General features: G+C 52.9%; 1 protein-coding gene across 1 annotated transcript in view; it reads right to left on the bottom strand.

Annotated features, from left to right (window-relative positions):
* The window catches only part of mdc1 (mediator of DNA damage checkpoint 1), a 57,922-nt gene extending 36,667 nt beyond the window's left edge, over window positions 1-21,255 (bottom strand). Inside the window, 8 exon segments of the mRNA XM_072473341.1 lie at window positions 3,036-3,134; window positions 5,670-6,277; window positions 9,550-9,628; window positions 15,868-15,893; window positions 16,752-16,927; window positions 16,930-17,255; window positions 21,050-21,098; window positions 21,100-21,255. Of these exon segments, the coding sequence (XP_072329442.1) occupies window positions 3,036-3,134; window positions 5,670-6,277; window positions 9,550-9,628; window positions 15,868-15,893; window positions 16,752-16,927; window positions 16,930-17,255; window positions 21,050-21,098; window positions 21,100-21,165 (1,429 nt within the window). The 5' untranslated portion in view covers window positions 21,166-21,255.
* Window positions 21,256-21,369: the final 114 nt, after the last annotated feature.

Genomic DNA, 21,369 nt, shown 5'->3' with positions numbered 1-21,369 from the left:
GGAGAAGTGATTCTTGTACATGTGCCCCAGCTGGACAATGCCAAGGGATACGAAGAGATGGGAGCAGGAGGAGAGGCTCATTCTGTCATCATCGCCACAAAGAGGGACAAAGCACCAGGAGCACAACTGCAAAGGTGGGCGACCCATGGCCAGGGCTGGAGGACCTGGTCGGAGAGGTTCGGGGTTTTGGAGAAAATCTTTGATTCATAGAATATTTGTGCAAAGGAATGTCAATGAGCAGCGGAGGAACGAAACGGAATACTGTGATCAGGATGTGGCAGGCGAGGGTTGTAGGGGAAGGAGCAATCCAGTACCATTGCAGACAATGACATCCTGGGTAGAACATATCTAACAATGCGGGAACTGGTCAAGAATGGGAAAGAGGCTGGGAGAGGGACAAGGAGCAGGAGGTGACAAGGCTGGGGGAGGGGGAAAAACGGACGAATGAGGCGACAATCACAATGTTAAGAAATCAAAACTAAAAAAAAAAAAAACACTTATAAACTCCTTTCTACAGGCACTGTGGACAAGCAGCGAAAGGTCGAGGAAGGATAGTACGTTTACCAGCCTATTGGTCATGGAGGACTCTGGGATTCCTCAGCCTCCAGAGTGATGATGCAGAGTAAGAGGACTTTGTTTTTCATATAAATTTAGAGTTTTTCCGATTAACGGGCAATTTAGCGTGGCCAATCCACCTAGCCTGCACATCTTTGGGTTGTGTGGGTGAAACCCACGCCAACACGGGGAGAATGTGCAAACTCCACACGGACAGTGACCCAGGGCCGGGATTCGAACCCGGGTCCTCAGCGCCGCAGTCCCTACGCTATCCATTGCGCCACCGTGCCTCTCTACAGTAAGAGGACTTGACCCTGCGACCCCGCAGAGGGAATCACAAGGTTGACATGCCAAATTTGGTGGAGGTCAGTCAATCCGGGTATATTTGTGCTTCTGACCTTCAGGCCTGAGGCAGTGCAAGTATGAAGAAGGGGGTGAAGAGATCTTCGGTGACTTGATGGAGACACCGCACCTTGAGCCAAAGGAATGCTGAACTTGAGAATAAGTTGAACTACTTTCCTTCTTTCTATTGTTGCTTTTTTCTGCTTTCCTTCACTCACTTCCCGGGTCGTTATCCCGTTTAGCTGTCTTGACACCATCACGTTTTTTTACTAATGCTTAGGCAGTCCTGTCGTAGTGAGGAGGTGATTTAGCAGGCTGTTAATGACCAGAGAGAGTGACGGGGAGACAGGATGTGATTTTGTCAAATTCCGTACAAACTGTGCTATTGGTGGCACGCTCTGCTACATCAAAAGATTATGGGCTCAGGAGCCACTCCGGATAGATGCTGCTGGCTGCAAGAACGCTGTGGGACGCTCGGAGGTTAAGATTGGCGCTATATAAATGCAAGTCTTTCTTTTGATCAGGAGAAGGCTTCGAGCTAAACCTCCCTCCTGTTGGACTCACCGTTGGTTGCTATTTCTTTCTGAATCTATTATCTGAAGTGACAAGTATGGCACAGGTGCAGCCGAGATGTATTTTCTCGGAGGCATGTTTCTGAACAGCGCAAATGTCTTCTTCACCCCTGGAAGGCTCTTTGTTGAAACTGGACGACTGACATTTGAACAGCTGCACTGGTTCTTCCTCAGTGTTGGCACCTGCCCCAATGCCAGCTGCGGAAGGGAGAACGGGTGGGGGGGGGGGGCCCACAGAGAGTGGGGAGCTGGGGGTGGTGGTGACAGAGTGGGGGTCGGGGAGCGACAGTGAATGAGGGCCGCAGTGAGTAGGGGCCAGGGTGGGGTCCTCAAAAAGGCAATTTTCACTTCAAAAGTAGCTCAATTAAAGCCTTGACGATATCCAGAGGTTGTTTTAAATGAGCCAGCTCCTTCCATTGTCCCCAATTCTCCCAGCACCCTTCCACCTCAATGCAACAGCTGCAGAGCGCTTTGAGGTACTTCTTGAAATAAAAGGACATAGTCCTGAAATGTAAACTCTGTTTATCGCTCTGTTTCTCGCTCGCTCTCCAGATGCTGCCTCGTCTGCTGAGTATTTCCAGCATTTTCTACCCCACCCCACCCTCTCCGCCTCCCCACCCCCATCGTAATGTCTCGCCCAGAGTCAATTTGCCAACCAATAGAAGATAAAATAAGGGAGGAAAGTTTTTTTCCTGCAGTGAGTGGTTGGTGTCTGGAATGCACTGGCTGAGGGCATGGTGGAGTCAGCTTCAATTGAAGCAATCAAAAGCGAATTCGACTGTGATCTGAAAAGGAAGAACGTGTAGGGTTACGGGGAGAAGGTGGGAAAAACGCACTCAAGGAATTGCTCATTCGGAGAGCCAGTGGGAACAGGATGGGCCTTCTGCACTGGAGCGATTCGGATTCAATTAGTACCCTTTTGTCCTGTAGTACAAATTGTTGAGCGAGTTTGAAACTTGGTATTCTTGCATTTGTCCTGATGAGTCCGAGGCGAAAGGCTTCGGCAACAACTCTGTTCTGCTTTACACATCTCAGACTTCCAGAACCCGCAGTATTTTACCTGTGTCAAGGTAATTCTTGACGTGTAGCCACTCTTGCAGTGTAAGCAAACACAGCAGCCAATTCACACACAGCAAAGTGCCACAGACAGAAATGAGATAGATGAGCAGTTAATGTCTTTTTGGTGTCGCTGGTTGAGGGATAGGTATGGGCCAGGACGCCAGGGAGGCCCCCCCACATCTTCCCGATGGGATTGGCACCTCCAACATTCCTCTCGACGGAGCAATGCTCATTTTGCATTGCACTGGAAGTGTTGATGCCTGGGAGCCCCTTGCTCAGAAGAGACCTGCTTGGAGGAACCTCCTGAATGAAGGGACTCAATTCTTCGAGGACACCCGACGGCAAGAGGAGGCCCGGAAAGGGAGCCGGAGAAAGGAATATCAGCGATCTCGAGTCCAAGGACCGACCCCGGCTCCTGGAAACACCTCGCCAAAGAAGATTGGAATCTCAGCTCCAAGGATCACACATACACAACAACCAGAACAGAAAAACCTAGAAAGCACTGACCGTCCGGTGGGTAATCGTCTTCCACCGATCTCTCATCCTGGGTGTCGGAAACCCTCAACGTGAAGCACTGAGTTGCCTGCAGAGCGTATGCCTCCGTATCTACATTCGGATATAAAGCATCACTCTCATTAAGACAATCACTGACATCCAATATTGACAGACTAACAACTCATCGAGTTCATCAGACCATTCAGCCCATCGGTTTGCACCCAACACCAGCCCCCCCCTCCCACCCATCCATCTCACTCCATCAGCGCATTCGCTATTCCTTTCTCCCTCAAGTGCAAGTCCAGCTTCCTCTTCAAGGCGTCTACGCTATTTGTCTCAAATGGCCCTCAACTGACACCCCCCCACCACCATATACAACAGGTTCCACATTCACACCGCTCTCTGGGTAACTGGCTTCGTCCCGAATCCCTTGTTGGATTCATTCGGGCTGAGGTTTAAAGTACACAGTGCCTTAGACATAATTCACCAATATGCTAGCTTGCTATGGCTTAGAGCAGCAAGACATCAGCCCACCACTGAAATTCCCCACAAGAGCTCGCTCTGAACCTCGGTCAGGATGGTGCGGCACGTTAAGAGGTGAAAGGGCACGGTCAGTTTCTCTATCCCGTCTCCTTACAAGCAGTTACGGCAGTTCTACCAAGCAGATAGGCATGAACCACGGTTCAAATTCAATCAGAAAACTCCTCTCTCCTTCCCACCAAGGTTGTTGTAGCTTCTGCCTTGCTCCTATTCACGCGCAACTCTCTGCCCTGCGATAGAGGAAGCATCAGCTGGTGTCTCCCTCGGATCAGTGTTAGAGGTGGAGAGAGGAAGGAGGGCCTGGTTGGAGTTCTCCGCCGGTGGGATGCTCCGTTTTTCCCGGGTTTCCCGACGGCGTGGGGCTGCCCCACAGGGAGAAACCCCGCTGACCAGCCGGCGAAACGGAGCATCCCGCCGGCGGGGTGAAACTGAAATGTGGCGAGTCGGGACGGAGAATCCAGCCCCAGACTACCGGCCCCTCACTCTCGAAATGACCCTCTCAATTTGGCATGCTGGGTTTTCTGGACGGCAGTAAGGACCAGGGATTGGGCCAGCCTGCCCAATCATCCTGCCCTCGCTCAAACTACAGAACGTTTAGTATTATCGGAAAATTAGGCATTTTGTCAAAGATTGTGGTCTTGAACCCATCAGGACATTTGGCGAGAATACCAGTGACAGGGAGAACAACATAATTATGTTTAAGAAGAGTGCGCTTAGAGAGTCAGAGTCCTACAGTAAAGGTCCTTCAGCCCAGAGCGTCTGTGCCGGTCAAAACCGCCTAACTATTCTAACCACATTTCCCAGCACTTGGTCCCTATCCTCGTCTGCTCTGGCATCGCAAGTTCACATCCAAATACTTCTTAAATGTTGAGGGTCTCTGCCTCCACCACTCTTACAGTCAGCGGGTTTTTCCTCACGTCCCCTCTACACCTCCTGCGCCTTACCTTATATCTATGCCCCCTGGTCACTGATCCCTCTACCAAGGGGAAAAGTCTCTTCTTGCCCCTCATAATTTTATACATCTCAATCACGTCCCCCCCCCCCCCCCCTCAGTCTCGTCTGCTCCTAGGAAAACAACTCGCGTCTATCCAATCTCTCTTCATAGCTAAAACTCTCCAGCCCAGGCAACATCCTGGTAAATCTCCTCTGCATCCTTTCCAGTGCTAGCACATCTCTCCTAGAATGTGGATTCCAGAACTACACACAATACTTTAGCTGTGACCTAACCAACGTTTTATACAGTTCCAGCATAACCTCCCTGCTCTTAAAACTCTCTGCCTCAGCTAATAAAGGCAAATATACCAAATGTCTTCTTAACCACTGTATCCACCTGCTCTGCTACCTTAAGGGACGGGTGTACATGCACAGCAAGGTCCCTCTGATCCTCAGTGCTTCCCAGGATCCTGTAGTCATCCTGTATTCCCCTTGCCTGGTTTGTCCTGCCCAACTGTATCACCTCACACTGATCTGGATTGAACTCCATTTGCCACTGATCAGCCCACCCTGTCTATATCCTCCTGTAATCTAAGACTATCCCGCTCACTATTTGCCAACAATTCTTGTATCATCCACAAACTTACAGATTAACCCTCCTACAGTAAACAGTCTCATACAGTGGACATTTGTTGTTTGGCCATATGTGCTTTTTTAAAATAAAAATAAGAGTACCCAATTCAATTTTTCCAATTAAGGGGCAATTTAGCGTGGCCAATCCACCTACCGTGCACATCTTTGGGTTGTGGGGGCGAAACTCACGCAAACGCAGGGAGAATGTGCAAACTCCACACGGACAGTGACCCAGAGCCGGGATCGAACCTGGGACCTCGGCGCCGTGAGGCAGCAGGGCTAACCCACTGCGCCACCGTGCTGCCCTGTTTCCCGTATGTAGGTATCCTTACAAATTGGTCTGATGAGTGCAAGATGAAAAACTTTGACAATACGCCTCTTTTTTCTTTCAGCAATACTCAAGCTCAAAACGACTCGACCAACTAAGTCAGCTCAAAGGATCCGTCCAGGGGCCCCATTCAACAGAGCGCTTATTCAATCAAGCACCGGCTAAGTGTTTTTAAAACCCGCAGCAGGAAGCAGAACTCTTCATACACTCACCATCATCAGCATCTGTGTCACTGTTCACCTCCAGAAGCTCTCCCTGATTGACACTGCCTGCTGTCCCTTTAGCTTCGCCATCAGAGCCTGCACTGCTGTGCGTGCTGACATCCGCCTTAATACTTCCTTCCTCCTCATCTGGTCGGATTAAGCTGCTGCGTCGATCACGAACCACGGCGCCAGCTTCTCGGACGTCAGCGCCTTCGACGAGACCAGAATTGGTCTCGGTGGGTACAGCCGGGCCGTCGTTCTTCAGCTCCACCTCACTGTCACTGTCCCAACTGAGATGAGGCAAGAGGTCACTAGGCCCCCGGGAGGAGCCCCTTCCTGCATCGTGGTCAAGCGTCTCCACGAGACTGGCCGCCTTGGGCGGCGGTTGAATGGTTGCCGGGGCGATGCCACCAGTCGCCGGCGACGGGTTGTCACTTCGCTGCTCCGCGGCGCCCCCGGTTTCGGAATTCACACAGTTGCCATTGGCTGGGCCCTCGCGGCTGGCCTCGACCCATTTTACACACGGCTTCTGATCTTCATCCAAGTCAGTGTCACTGTTGTAATGCAGCTGCATCGACTGAGCGTTGGAACAAGATGAATCACTCTCTTCGTCATCACTGGAAGAAGGAAGTCGTTAGAAAATGTTCCCAGCCTCCCTAGATTGTGGGAGCATTATGTGCGCACATGTGATGAAAGTAAAATTGTTATCTATTTTATATTTGTGACAGTAATGTTATTAAAATCTCTGGTTTAAAAATACATACAGGCAGTGTCTACACTCAAGGTGTAATTAAGGTGTCATAAAATGTACGGTCATTATTTATTTTAACCGTTTACTTGTTTACAGAGTTTTGGCTAATGGAAAATTGTTTCGATTGCTGTAGATTCCCTGGGGTATAGATAATTTGAGGGATTATAGTTAGTCCTAGCTAAGCGGGTGATGGGTTTTGATTGCTAGAGAATCCCTCGGGTATAGATAATTTGAGGGGTTATAACATAGAACATTACAGCGCAGTACAGGCCCTTCTTAGCTAAGCAGGTGATGGGGCATCTTAGTGGGATACAGATGATGTCATTAATGGGAGGAGCCAGGTCTGTTTTTAGTTTTGCCAAATGCCGTTAGGTTGAGCAGAAAGGTCAGACAAGATAGAAGTTTACTGGATCTGCCCTTGAAAGGGATCACCCCAGAGATCTTTACACCGAGGATCACAAGTAAACCTATTTTGGGCCTGCTTAAGTTGCAGGGATTTTGGCAGGGAATTGCTGACGTGATGTCGGAGGTACTGAGGGTGAAGGCAGCCCCGAGCCCAGAATTGGCAGAGTTTGGAGTGTCAGAAGACCTGGGAGTCCAGGGGCGAGAGAGGCAGACGTTCTGGCCTTTGCCGCTCTGGTAGCCCGGAGACAGATCCTGTAGGGGTGGGGGGACTCGGAGCCTCCGAAACCGGGGGTGTGCGTGAGTGCCCTCGCGCATTTCCTTAGGCTGGAGAAAATGAAGTTCGTCTTGAGGGAGTCGATGGAAGGGTTCGCCCGGAGATGGAAACCGTTCATTGATTTCTTCCAGGACAGTTACGTCAGCGCAGGGAGGGGGGGGTTTAGGATTAACAAGTAAAAGTAGAGGCCGAGAGGGTGGGGGTATGGTAGGGAGGGCCGGGTGGGGGGGGGGGGGGGCTATTTATTGAGTTATGCTGTGTTCTCGTGTGTATTATCTGTTGATTTTCCTTTTGATGCTGGTTGTGGTTTTGTTTGATGTTTGTATATAAATGCCTTAATAAACATGTATATTTTTAAAATTTAAGTTTGTTTTAAAAAGATGTTGATTGGTCAGAGTCATCACGCCTGGGGTGAAGTGTCCCTCCCTCAGTTTTACAATTTGCAAATGGTTGGGATTTCCTGTCTGCTATCCTGACAGAAATCGGGATCTAGTCCGGTATCCCAACACACAAGAACGCCATTCAACCCATCCTTCCTCTGCTAAGTCTTTGCAAGGGTATTAATTAGTTGCACACTTGCGGCACAGGTACCGCTGGACCAAACGCTCCAGGTTTGAGTCCAACGTCAAGACTGGCTGGTCACGGAAGTAGCACTCAACACGATTCAATTAGCCGATAATCAGCTTGGAAATCCTTCCACCGCCCCCCCCCCCCCACAATTCCCCATGTGGGTATGAAGATACGCTAACAATAACACATTGTAACCCCCCCCCACCTTTCCGCATATCCTGCCACTGTTTCCCCCCTCGATACCTAATCCCTCTATGAAAGAACAAATCTTCTCCCACCACCCTCGCAGGCAATTTACTAAAATAATTCCCCTGTTCTCCAGTTTCTTGGTTCTTTTTGCCAATGGCCCGAGATCTATGTCCTCTGCTCACTGACTCTCTGGCCACTGGGAAAATCCTCTCTCCCTCTGCACTATCAAAGTCCTTGAAATTTTAAACACAGCTACAATATAGCCTCTTATCTTGAGCAAAAAATAGTTTGTCCAGTCCCTCCGTACAACAAAAGTCCCTCATCGTACGCAGAGCAAGCTCCCACAAACAAACAAATGCACACACAGGGACAAGGGGCAGAAGTAGGCCATTCAGCCCCTTGAACCTGCTCCATTTAATAGGATCATGGCTGGTCTGATTGTAACCTCAACGCCACATTCCGACCGACCCCCCGATAACCTTTAACCTCCCCCTTGTTAATCAGGAATCTACCCAGCTCTGCCTTAAAAATATTCAAAGATTCTTCTTCCACTGCCTTTTGAGGAAGAGTTCCAGAGACTCACCGCCCTCCAAGAGGAAATTCATCATAACAATAAATCTTTAGTGTAACAAGTAGGCTTACATTAATACTGCAATGAAGTTGCTGTGAAAAGCCCCTAGTCGCCACACTCCGGCGCCTGTTCGGGTCACAGAGGGAGAATTCAGCATGTCCAATTCACCTAACAGCACGTCTCTCGGGACTTGTGGGAGGAAACCGGAGTACCCGGAGGAAACCCACGCTGACACGGGGAGAACGTGCAGACGCCGCACTGACAGTCCCTCTTAGCTGAGCGACCCCTGATTTTTAGACCGTGACCTCCTGGTTCTAGATTCTCCCACAAGAGGAAACATCCTCTCCACATCCACCCCGTCGAGGCCCCTCGGGATCTTAAAGGTTTCGATCAAGTCACCTCTTGAATCTAAACAAGCCTAGCCTGTCCGACCCAATCCACGGCTCGAGGGACACGGAAGATCTCCAAGTGGCCAGGCCAACACTTACCCCTTAACCAATACAGTATTATTAAAAACAATCTAGTCCCTCATCCCATTACTGTTTCGGGAGGGGGTCGCCTATTTAAAATGGAGATCAGGCACCTCTCCAAATTCTCTCCAAGGGTCAAGACTCTCTTGAACCTTCTTCCTGACAAGACAGTGGAAGTAGCGGCTGAATATTTTTACGGCAGAGCTGAATAGATCATTGGTAAGCAAGGAGGTGTGATGGGTGGGATGCAGATTTGAGGTTACTATTGGATCAGCCATGACCTTATTAAATGGCGGAGCAGGCTCGAGGGGCTGAATGGCCTCCTCCTGCTCCTTGTTCCTATGCAAGTTCATGTTTTTGGGAGCTTGCTGTGCATTCGCTGGCTGCCAAATTTCCTACATGACAATGGTGACAACATTTCAAAGAGTCCTTAATTGGCTGTAAACGACTTTGGGCCATCTTGGCGTCATGAAATGCGCTGGCGCTATGTAAATACAGTTCCTCCTCTCTTTACTTACAGAGCTTCCAATTAAATGCCCCAATGACTCCGCTTTTCAAACGTTCCCCCCCCCCCCCCCCACCACCCAACTCCCAGCATTCCCACAACCAGGAACAACCATACAATGTTACATATCCATCCTGAAAACCGGGAACCATACCTTTCGGGGACAATATGAGCCGAGGGGGTTTCACGTACCGAAGCATTTGGATGTCGGCCATCTTGGGGAACGAAAGGTCCTGGAAATACAAAATGGAAGGTTCATGACCGGCGTTCAGTCACCTCTTCATAAATACCCAAGGGGGTGGAGATTTACTCTGCCCAGGACATACATAGGAGGAGGCCATTCGGCCCTTCAAGCCTGCTCCGCCATTCATTATGACCATGGCTGATCAACAAGTTCAATACCTTGATTTAGCCTGCCCCCACCCTTGATCCCTTTATCCCCAAGAGCTATATTTAATTTCTTCTTGACCTCACACAATGTTTTGGCTTCAACGACAAACTGTGGTAGCGAATTCCACAGATTCACCGCTCTCTGGGTGGAGAAATTTCTCCTCACCTCAGTCCCTTCTCCTCAAACTGTGACCCCTCGTTCTGGACTCCCCCACCATCGGGAACTTTCTTTCTGAATCTACCCTGTCTAATCCTGTTAGAATTGTATAAGTTTCTATGAGATCCCCTCTCACTCTTCCAAACTCCAATGAACATAATCCTAACCAACTTAGTCTCTCCTCGTATGACAGTCCCGCCATCCCAGGAATCAGCCTGGTAAACCTTCGCTGCACTCCCTCCATAGCAAGAACATCCTTCTTCAGATAAGGACACCAAAACGGCTCACAATACTCCAGATGTGACCTCACCAATGCCCTTTACAATTACAGTGAAACATTCCTATTTCACAGTAACTTCATTGCAGTGTTAATGCAAGCCTACTTGTGACAATAAAGATTATTATTACACAAATCCTCTCGCTATGAAGGCCAACACACCATTTGCCTTCTTTACTGCCTGCTGTACCTACGTGCTCACTTTCAGTGACTGATGCACGAGGACACCCAGGTCCCGCTGAGTATCCGCCTCTCCCAATTTACACCCATTCAAATGATAATCTGCCTTCCTATTTTTGCTACCAAAACGGATAACCTCACATTTATCCACATTATACTGCATCTAACTATGCATGTGCCCACTCACTCAGCCTGTCCAAATCCCGCTGAAGGATCTCTGCATCCTCCTCACAGCTCACCCTCCCACCCAACTTTGTGTCACCTGCAAATTTGGAGCTAATACATTTAGTTCCCTCGTCCACAACATTAATATATAATGTAAACAGTTGGGGTCCTAGCACAGATTCCTGCGGTACCCCACTCGTCACTGCCTGCCAATCGGAAAAAGACCCATTTATTCCAACCATTTGCTGTCTGCCTTCTATCCATGTCAAGACACAACCCGCTCGGCTTCCGGTTGTGGCGATGAGGAGCTAAGCTGCACGTTTCGGCAGCTCCCGCGACAACGGACTTTCGGGCTCACTAGAGGAGCCCCAATGGAGCTTTTTTGATCGGATCCCGTGTGGGAAGGTGCAGTAAGGTCCCCCCTTACGATATGTGGCCGAGATCAGCGGTGGAGCGGCAAGTAAAGAGGCTCTGGAGCAGCGGCAAAATCGAGGGGGAAAAAGCAAGATGGCGGAGGGTGGAGATCAAGCAGCATGGGGGCCGGACCAGCAGGAGTTCCTTAAGCGCTGTGTCGCTGTGTGGAGGAGCTTAAAAAGGAGGTGCTGGCGCCAATGCTGTTGGCGATCGAGGGGCTGAAGGAGACCCAGAGGACCCAGGCGGTGGAGCTTCGTGAGGTGAAAGGCAAAATGAATGACAACGAGGATGAGATCCTGGGCTTGGCGGTAAAAATGGAGGCGCATGAGGCGGAGCACAGGAGGTGGGCCGAGAGAATCGAGGTCCTGGAGAACAGGTCGAGGAGGAAGAACCTCCGGATTCTGGGTCTCCCTGAAGGAGTGGAGGGAGCTGATGCCGGGGCGTACGTGAGCACGATGCTCCATTCGCTGATGGGTGCGGAGGCCTCTCCGAGCCCCCTGGAGCTGGAAGGGGCTCACCGGGTCCTGGCGAGGAGACCCAAGGCTGATGAGCCGCCAAGGGCGATAGTGGCAAGATTCCATCGCTTCACGGATAAAGAAAATGTGCCGAGATGGGCCAAGAAGGTGCGGAGCAGTAGATGGGAGAACGCGGTGATCCGAGTTTATCAGGATTGGAGCGCGGAGGTGGCAAGGAGGAGAGCTGGCTTCAATCGGGCCAAGGCGGTGCTGCATTTAAAAAAAAAAGAGTCAGGTTCGGCATGTTGCAGCCTGCGCGACTGTGGGTCACTTATCAGGACTGACACCATTATTTTGAAACGCCAGAAGAGGCTTGGACCTTTATCCAGACGGAAAAACTGGACTCGAACTGAGGGGATGTGGTTGTTTGGGGGGGGGGGGGGGGGGGGGGGGGGGGGGGGATATGTTGGTTGTAAATGGGGGCTGTGTATAGGGGCAAAGAACACTTCATGGGTGGGGCAATGGATGGGCATGTGAGTAGAGTTCTGGTTAAAATTCCTAAAAGTCCTTTTTCCTTTTCTGTAGACGAGATCATAATGATGGAGAATGTGGGCGTCGGTGCTGGAGGGAGGTGGGACTCGGGGATGTGGGAACTGGGATAATGGCCGCAAAAGGAGCTGCGACACAGGGGGCGGGTCTGGTTCAGGAAAGCGCGTGCTTTTTCCCGTGCACAAAAAGTGGGGGGGGGGAATGGAGGAAGGCAAGGAGGAGAGACTCCCACACGGGGGGAGATCAACGGGAAGGTGGGGAAAGCCGGGGTCAGCAGAAGTCAGCTAAATATGGGGGCAGCAGAAGTGCTAGACGAGGATCTAGCCGGGGGCACGGGGGGGGGGTTTAGGGTTGCTGCTGCACTGTCCGAGGGGGAGCTGAAAATGGAATAGGTGGTCGGGAACGGGGGTTCCCCGCCTGGGGGACTGGAGGGTGCGGGCACGGGACTGGCCTAAGATAGGAGATGGCTAGTCGGCCAGCGGGGTGGGCGGGTGTTTAAACCCCCCCCCCCAATCCGGCTGATCACGTGGAATGTGAGAGGCCTAAATGGGCCGGTTAAGAGGGCCCGAGTGTTCGTGCACCTAAAGGGACTGAAGGCAGACGTGGCCATGCTTCAGGAGACACATCTGAAGGTGGCAGATCAGGTCAGGTTAAGGAAGGGTTGGGTAGGACAGGTGTTCCATTCGGGACTAGATGCGAAGAACAGAGGGGTGGCAGTACTGGTGGGAAAGCGGGGTGTCGTTCGAGGCCAAGAACATAGTAGCGGACAAGGGAGGCCGATACGTGATGGTGAGTGGTAGGTTACAGGGGACGGAGGTGGTACTGGTGAATGTATATGCCCCAAACTGGGACGATGCTGGATTCATGAAACGGATGTTGGGGCGTATTCCAGACCTGGAAGTAGGGAGCTTGATAATGGGTGGGGATTTTAACACGGTGCTGGACCCAGCATTAGATCGCTCCAGATCTAGGACGGGGGAAGAGGCCGGCTGCGGCCAAGGTGCTTAGGGGGTTTATGGACCAGATGGGGGGCGTAGATCCGTGGAGATTTGCCAGGCCTTTGGCCAGAGAATTTTCTTTTTTCTCCCACGTTCGTGAGGCCTACTCCCGGATAGATTTTTTTGTTCTGCGCAGGGCACTGATCCCGAAAGTAGAGGGAACGGAATATTCGGCCATAGCCATTTCAGACCATGCCCCGCATTGGGTGGAGCTAGAGCTGGATGAGGAGAGGGACCAATGCCCGTTGTGGAGGCTGGATGTGGGACTGCTGGCAGACGAGGAAGTGTGCGGGAGTGTGTCGAAAGGTATCAGGAGGCCAACGACAACGGGGAGGTGCAGGTGGGAGTAGTATGGGAGGTGCTGAATGCGGTGGTTAGGGGAGAGTTAATCTCCATCAGGGCTCATAGGGTGAAGTGGGAGGGCAGGAAAAGGGAGAGGTTAGTAGGGGAGATTTTAAGGGTGGATCGGAGCTATGCAGCGGCTCCTGATGAGGGACTACTCAGGGAGAGACAAAGTCTCCAGACGGCGTTCGACCTGTTGACCACAGGGAAGGCAGAGGCACAATGGTGGAAGGCACAGGGGGCGACATATGAACATGGGGAGAACGCGAGTCGGATGCTGGCACATCAGCTCCGTAAGAGGATGGCAGCGAGGGAAATAGGCGGAGTCAAAGATGGCAGGGGAACTACGGTGCGGAGTGCGGGATAAGGACCCACTGCAATGTGGGTCATATAGACTGATCTTGCTCCTTAATGTGGATGCTAAGTTGCTGGCAAAAATGTTGGCCACGAGGATTGAGGACTATGTCCCGGGGGTGATTCACGAGGACCAGACAGGATTCGTAAAGGGTAGATAGTTAAATACTAATGTGCAAAGGTTCCTAAATGTGATAATGATGCCATCGGTGGAGGGAGAAGCGAAGATAGTGGCAGCCATGGATGCGGAGAAGGCCTTTGACCGGGTAGAGTGGGAGTATCTCTGGGAAGTGTTGAGGAGGTTTGGTTTCGGGGGAGGGTTTATTAGTTGGGTTAAGCTCCTGTATAAAGCCCCGGTGGCGAGTGTGGTCACGAAACGGCGGAGATCGGAGTATTTCCGGCTGTATCGAGGGACGAGGCAGGGGTGCCCCCTGTCCCCTCTGCTGTTTGAATTAGCAATTGAACCTTTGGCCATGGCGTTAAGGGAGTCAGGGAAATGAAAGGGGGTAGTTCGAGGGGGAGAGGAACATCGAGTGTCGCTGTACGCAGACGACCTGTTGCTGTACGTGGCGGATCCAGTGGAGGGGATGGTTGAGGTAATGCAGATCCTACGGGACTTGAGACTTTTCGGGCTATAAGCTCAATGTGGGAAAGAGTGAGCTCTTTGTGATCCACTCGGGCGACCAGGGAAGAGGGATAGACGACCTACCGTTGAGGGCGGAAGGGAGCTTTCGATACTTGGGGATTCAGGTAGCTAGGAGCTGGTGGGCACTGCACGAGCTTAATGTGACACGGCTGGTTGGAACAGATGGATGAGGACTTTAAAAGGTGGGACATGCTGCCACTCTCGCCGGCAGGTAGGGTACAGTCGGGTTAAAATGGTGGTCCTCCCGAGGTTTCTTTTTGTATTCCAATGCCTCCTAATTGTGATTACTAAGGCCTTTTTTAAGAGGGTAAGTAGGAGCATTATGGGATTTGTGTGGGCGGGTAAGACCCCGGGGGTAAGGAAGGGGTTCCTGGAGCGTAGCAGAGATAGAGGAGGGCTGGCGCTGCCGAATTTGGATGGTTACTATTGGGCAGCCAACGTGGCAAAGATCCGTAAATGGGTGATGGAGGGAGAGGGGGCAGCGTGGAAGAGGCTGGAGATGGCGTCCTGCAAAGGAACGAGCCTGGGGGCGCTGGTGATGGCACCGCTGCCGCTCTCGCCGACAAGGTACACCACGAGTCCGGTGGTGGCGGCAACGCTAAAGATCTGGGGGCAGTGGAGACGGTACAGGGGTGCGACGGGAGCCTTGGTAGGGTCCCCGATTAGAGACAACCATCGGTTTGTCCCAGGAAAGATGGACGGGGGGTTCCAGAGCTGGCATCGGGCAGGGATCAGAAGAATGGGGGACCTGTTCATTGACGGGATGTTTGCGAGCTTAAGGGCGCGGGAGGAGAAATTTGGGCTACCCCCGGGGAACGCTTTCAGGTACATGCAAGCGAGGGCGTTTGTGAGGAGACAGGTGAGGGAATTTCCGCTACTCCCGGCACAGGGGATTCAAGAGAGGGTGATTTTGGGCGTATGGGTTGGGGACGGCAAGGTGTCGGCGATATACCAGGAGATGAAAGAAGAGGGGGGAGGCTTTGGTAGAGGAGCTGAAGGGTAAATGTGAAGAGGAGTTGGGGGAGGAGATTGAGGAGGGGCTGTGGGCTGATGCCCTAAGTAGGGTTAGATTCCTCTTCCACGTGTGCCAGGCTTAGCCTGATACAATTTAAGGTGGTTCATAGAGCGCATATGACAGGGGCGAGGCTGAGTAGGTTCTTTGGGGTGGAGGACAGATGCGGGAGGTGCTCAGGAAGTCCGGCGAACCATGTCCACATGTTCTGGTCATGCCCCGGCACTGGAGGGGTTCTGGAGGGGAGTTGCGGGAATAGTATCTAAGGTGGTGAAAGTCCGGGTCAAGCCAAGCTGGGGCCTAGCACTATTTGGAGTAGTGGACGAACCGGGAGTGCAGGAGGCGAAAAGAGGCCGGCATTCTGGCCTTTGCATCCCTAGTAGCCCGGCGAAGGATCTTGCTAATGTGGAAGGAGACGAAGCCCCCCCAGCCTGGATAAACAATATGATATGGGGGGGGGGGGGGTGTTTATATGGTCGAAAATATTGTTGAAAAATTCTGAATAAAAACTTATTTTAAAAAAAAGACACAACCCGCTCTAACTTTACATAGTGATCTGCTACACAAAAGGTGGTACAAAAGAGGCAGGAAACAAGGAGAGGTTCCCTCGCCTGCACAGAAGGAAAAGCGAGTGCGTCGCTTGCAATAAGGCAATGGGGTTGTGGGCAGCACGGTAGCACAAGTGGATAGCACTGTGGCTTCACAGCGCCAGGGTCGCAGGTTCGATTCCCTGCTGGGTCACTGTCTGTGCGGAGTCTGCACGTTCTCCCCGCGTCCGCGTGGGTTTCCTCCGGGTGCTCCGGTTTCCTCCCACAGTCCAAAGGTTAGGTGGATTGGCCATGATCAATTGCCCTTTAGTGTGCCAAAGGCGTGCAGGTTAGGTGGGGCTACAGGGATAGGACGGGAGTATTGGGCCTAGATACGGGGCTCTTACAGAGGGTGGGTGCAGACTGGATGGGCCGACTGGCCTCCTTCTGCACTTTTGGGATTCTACGATTCTGAAGGAGAGAGGGTCGGAAACTGGATCGACTACCATCTCGAGGGGGTGCTGGAAGGGATTGTGGTAATGTCACGGTCAGAGGCCCAGGTTCAAATTCCACCATACAGTTGGTGGAATTTATATTCAGTCAATAAATCTGGAATTGAAAGCTAATGGTGACCATGACAACGATCATCATCGATTGTTGTAAAAACCCATCAGATTCACTAACGCCCCTTCAGGGAAGGAAATCTGCCGTCCTTACCCAGTCTGGCCTACAGGTGACTCCAGACCCACAGCAATGTGGTTGACTCTGAACTGTCCCCCTGTGAAATATTCAGCTCCAGGGCAATTGGGGACGGGCAGCAACGGCGGGCTTCGCCAGCGATGCCCGTGAAAGCATAAAGGAAAAAAAGCCTGCTCACTCGTACCCTTCACGGTGTATCGTCATCCTCCGACTCCTTCACGTAGGTGTCGGGCTGAAAGGGCAGCGGCGATTTGGTTTGGTACGGCTGGGAGGGCGACAGCATCAGCGAGTCCTCTGCCGATTCCAATTCGCCGCCGGTTGCCTTGGAGACCAGGCCATCGCCGGCGACCCCGTCGGGCCCGCTGGCCGCCCGCGCCCGCCCTCGACTGGGGGGAACACAGACTCTGAGCCGGTTTCCGAGCCGGAGTCGTCATCTTCGGCCGGCAGCAGCACATACTGGCAGGCGACATCCGCGAAAAGGAAGAGGTCGCCGTCGTTGATGGCGTAGCGCACGCTGGGCTTGAGAATGGCGTTCCTTCGCCGGGTCTTGTTGAGGCTGTTACAGTCATGGATGAGGTGGGTGTCCCCCTCGATTTCAATCACCGCGTGCTTCTTGGACACAGACTGCGCCGGAATGCGGATGTGACAACTCTCGTGTCTGCCAATGACATTTTCGCCCGTGTACACCAAAAAACCTGCAATGGTAATGGAAACAAACAATTTTTAAAATTGGGACTCCATTCACACACACAGGTATCCTACCTAATTGCTATTATTTCAATCCTCGACGTACTAGGGCAGAGCTGCCAACCTTTCCCAACAAAAAGCAGCAGTCCAGATACCAAAAATCAGTATTTTGGCAGTAAAATGGGTATTTACATTTCAAAGAAAAAATGCCCACCGAGATGTATTTTGGAAGTTGCACAGTGGTTAGCACTGTTGCTTCACAGCACCAGTGTCCCAGGTTCGATTCCTGGCTTGGATCACTGCCTGTGTGGAGTCTGCACAGTCTCCCCGTGTCTGCGTGGGTTTCCTCCGGGTGCTCCGGTTTCCTCCACAAGTCCCGAAAGACGTGCTGTTAGGTGAATTGGACATTCTGAATTCTCCCTTTGTGTATCGAACAGGCGCCGGAATGTGGCGACAAGGGGCTTTTCACAGTAACTTCATTGCAGTGTTAATGTAAGCCTACTTGTGACACTAATAAAGACTATCATTGGCACTTGAGAGGGGAAACCGGAGCGCCCGGAGGAAACCCACGCAGCCACAGGGAGAACGTGCAGACTCCGCAGACAGTGAGCCAAGCTGAGAATCGAACCCAGGTCCCTGTGCTGTGAAGCAACAGTGCTAACCATTGTGCTACTATGCCGCCCCTCTGGATCCGGGGGGGGGTGGGGCTAGGGCCTGACAAACCTAGTGCTAAGGAAGTGCCACACTGTCGGAAAATTTTCCTTCCCAGGCAAAACGTTAATGCGACAGCATCAATTCTGTTCCTCTCTCCACAGATGCTGTCAGACCAGCTGAGTATTTGCAGCATTTTCTGTTTTTACTTCAATAACAACTCATCGATACATAGCACCATTCAAATACTGAAACAGTCACGTAGATATTAAGGTCACATGATCAAAAGTTGGGTCAAGGCTGCAGGTTTTCAGGAGTGTCTTAATGGAGTAAGCACAGTAAGAAGTTTTACAACACCAGGTTAAAGTCCAACAGGTTTGTTTCGATGTCACTAGCTTTCGGAGCACTGCTCCTTCCTCAGGTGAGCAGCGCTCCGAAAGCTAGTGACATCGAAACAAACCTGTTAGACTTTAACCTGGTGTTGTAAAACTTCTTACTGTGCTCACCCCAGTCCAACACCGGCATCTCCACATTAATGGAGTAAAGCGAAGTTGAGAGGTTTAGGGATGTTTTCGAGAGCTTGCAGCCAAGACAACTGAAGGCCCAGCCACCAATGGTGGAGAAATTGTTACTGGGGATGCGCAAGAGACCAGGATTAGAGGCGTGCATTTATGTCAGAAGATCATGGGGCTCAAGGAATTACAGAGATAGGGAGAGGCCATGCAAAGATTTGAAAACAAGGTTGAGAATTTGTTGCTCGACAGTGATCATTGGGGTGGCAGTGGATCCGGGACATGCTGGGAGGTCAGACACGCGCAGCAGTTTTGGGTGCCCCAAGATTACGGAGGGTAGAATGCTGGAGCTCAGTCAGGATTAAGTTCGAATAGTCAAGTCTAGAGGTAGCCGTTTCTGTGTGGGTCTCTCCCCAACAATCCAAATATGTGCGGGTTAGGTGGATTGGCCACGCTAAATTGCCCTTAATTGGAAAAAATAATTGGATACTCTAAATTTTAAAAAACTGTCTAGAGGCAAACAAGGCTAAACGAGGGTTTCAACAGCAGATGAACTGAGACACGGGGCAAAGAGGGGCGCTCTTAGCGATGGCAGGATCGGAAGTTAATCTTGGGCCAAATGTGACACCAAGCTGACAAAGGAACTGGCTTCGCCTCAAACCGCTGCGAGGCAGTGGGATGGAGTGCACAGCCGGAGGACAAAGTTCGGAGCTGGGACGGGAAACACAGCCTATTCCAGAGAGCTGGCGGGAAAACTAACACTGGGAGTTTGGACGACGATGCCGAGGGGCGGCATGTAATAATCTTTATTGTCACAGGTAGGCTTACATTGACACTGCAATGCCGTTACGGTGAAAATCCCCTAGTCGCCACACTCCGACGCCTGTTTGGGTACATAGAGGGAGAATTCAGAATGTCCGATTCACCTAACAAGCACGTCTTTCGGGAGGAAACCGGAGCACCCGGAGGAAATCCACGCAGACACGGGGAGAACGTGCAGACTCTGCACGGACAGTGACCCAGCGAGTAATCGAATCTGGGACCCTGGAGCTGTGAAGCAACAGTGCTAAGTACTGTGCTACCCCACCGTGCTGTCGATGAGAAGTTTGGGGGGGGCGGGGGGGAAAGAGGAAAAGAGACAGACCCGGAGGAGGAGGGGGACCAGAGGTAACTTTGCAGGAGTGAGGTAGGGAAGTCATTGTGAGGAACACTCTGGCCATGATGCTGGACTTCCAGGAGTGTTGTGGCTGTGGTACTGGGGTGAGGGAGGGGGGGAGTTGGTGAGGGAGGGGGAGTTGGTGAGGGAGGGGGGGGGGAGGGTGTGAGGGAGGTGGTGAGGGAAGGGGACAGGGAGCGTGGGGGAAGGGGTGAGGGAGGGAGGGGGTGAGGGAGGGAGGGGGTGAGGGAGGGAGGGGGTGAGGGTGAGGGAGGGAGGGGGAGAGGGTGAGGGAGGGAGGGGGAGAGGGTGAGGGAGGAGGGGGAGAGGGTGAGGGAGGGAGGGGGAGAGGGTGAGGGAGGGAGGGGGAGAGGGTGAGGGAGGGAGGGGGAGAGGGTGAGGGAGGGAGGGGGAGAGGGTGAGGGAGGGAGGGGGAGAGGGTGAGGGAGGGAGGGGGAGAGGGTGAGGGAGGGAGGGGGAGAGGGTGAGGGAGGGAGGGGGAGAGGGTGAGGGAGGGAGGGGGTGAGAGGGTGAGGGAGGGGGAGAGGGTGAGGGAGGGTGGGGGGGAAGGGGTGAGGGAGGGAGGGGGAGAGGGAGGGGGGGGAGGGGGGAGGTAGGGGGAGAGGGAGGGGGGGGAGAGGGAGGGGGGGAGAGGGAGGGGGGGGAGAGTGAGGGAGGGGTGGGGAAGAGGGTGAGGGAGAGGGAGGGGGTGGAGGGAGAGGGAGGGGGTGAGGGAGGGGGAGGGGTGGTTGATGATGTTTCCTGAGCAGAGCAGTCCCCTGCACTGTGCACCCCCCGTTCTCATCCCCTCCCCTCCCTCATCCCCTCCTTCCTTCCTTCCCTCCCTCCCTCATCCCCTCCTTCCTTCCCTCATCCCCTCCTTCCTTCCCTCATCCCCTCCTTCCTTCCCTCCCTCCTCCCCCCCTCCCCTCCTCCCCTCCTCCCTCCCTCCCTCCTCCCCTCCTCCCTCCCTCCTCCCCTCCTCCCTCCCTCCCTCCTCCCCTCCCTCATCCACTCCTTCCCCTCCTCATCCCCCCCTTCCCTCCCTCATCCCCCCCTTCCCCTCCCTCATCCCCCCCCTTCCCTCCCTCATCCCCCCCTTCCCTCCCTCATCCCCCCCTTCCCTCATCCCCCCCTTCCCTCATCCCCCCCTTCCCCTCATCCCCTCCCTCCCTCCCTCCCCTCCCTCATCCACTCCTTCCCTCCCTCATCCCCCCCTTCCCTCCCTCATCCCCCCTTCCCTCCCTCATCCCCCCCTTCCCTCCCGCCCACATCCCCCCCTTCCCTCATCCCCCCTTCCCTCATCCCCCCTTCCCTCATCCCCCCTTCCCTCATCCCCTCCTTCCCTCATCCCCTCCTTCCCTCATCCCCTCCTTCCCTCATCCCCTCCTTCCCTCAATCCCCTCCTTCCCTCATCCCCCTCCTTCCCTCATCCCCTCCTTCCCTCATCCCCCTCCTTCCCTCATCCCCCTCCTTCCCTCACCAGCCTCAGGCCCTTGGCTGCCTGCAAACACCCTCAGGCGGCCCCCTGGCCTGACGATCAGAGTCTCTCAGCTGCTCCTCCTCGGCTTCCCAGCTCAGCAGCTGCGTCTGCTCCATGTCCTGTGCAGGTCAGACATTCACACACACACTCCCAGCTCACTCAGGAAGACTCTTCTCCCAAACTTCATCACTCCTTCTCTCTGCCCCTCCCCCCCCAAATCATTTCAATACCGCGCATGCGCGCTCACCCCCGATTGCTCCTTGTCTACGCATGCGCTAACTAACGTCCCTGTCCTCACGGTGTTGCGCGTGCGTCGATCT

The sequence above is a fragment of the Scyliorhinus torazame genome, chromosome 14, assembly GCF_047496885.1.
Source record: "Scyliorhinus torazame isolate Kashiwa2021f chromosome 14, sScyTor2.1, whole genome shotgun sequence".
In the NCBI taxonomy this organism is placed as follows: Eukaryota; Metazoa; Chordata; class Chondrichthyes; order Carcharhiniformes; family Scyliorhinidae; genus Scyliorhinus; species Scyliorhinus torazame.
Note: the sequence above shows the minus strand (reverse complement) of the source record. Positions and strands in the feature narration are given on the sequence as shown.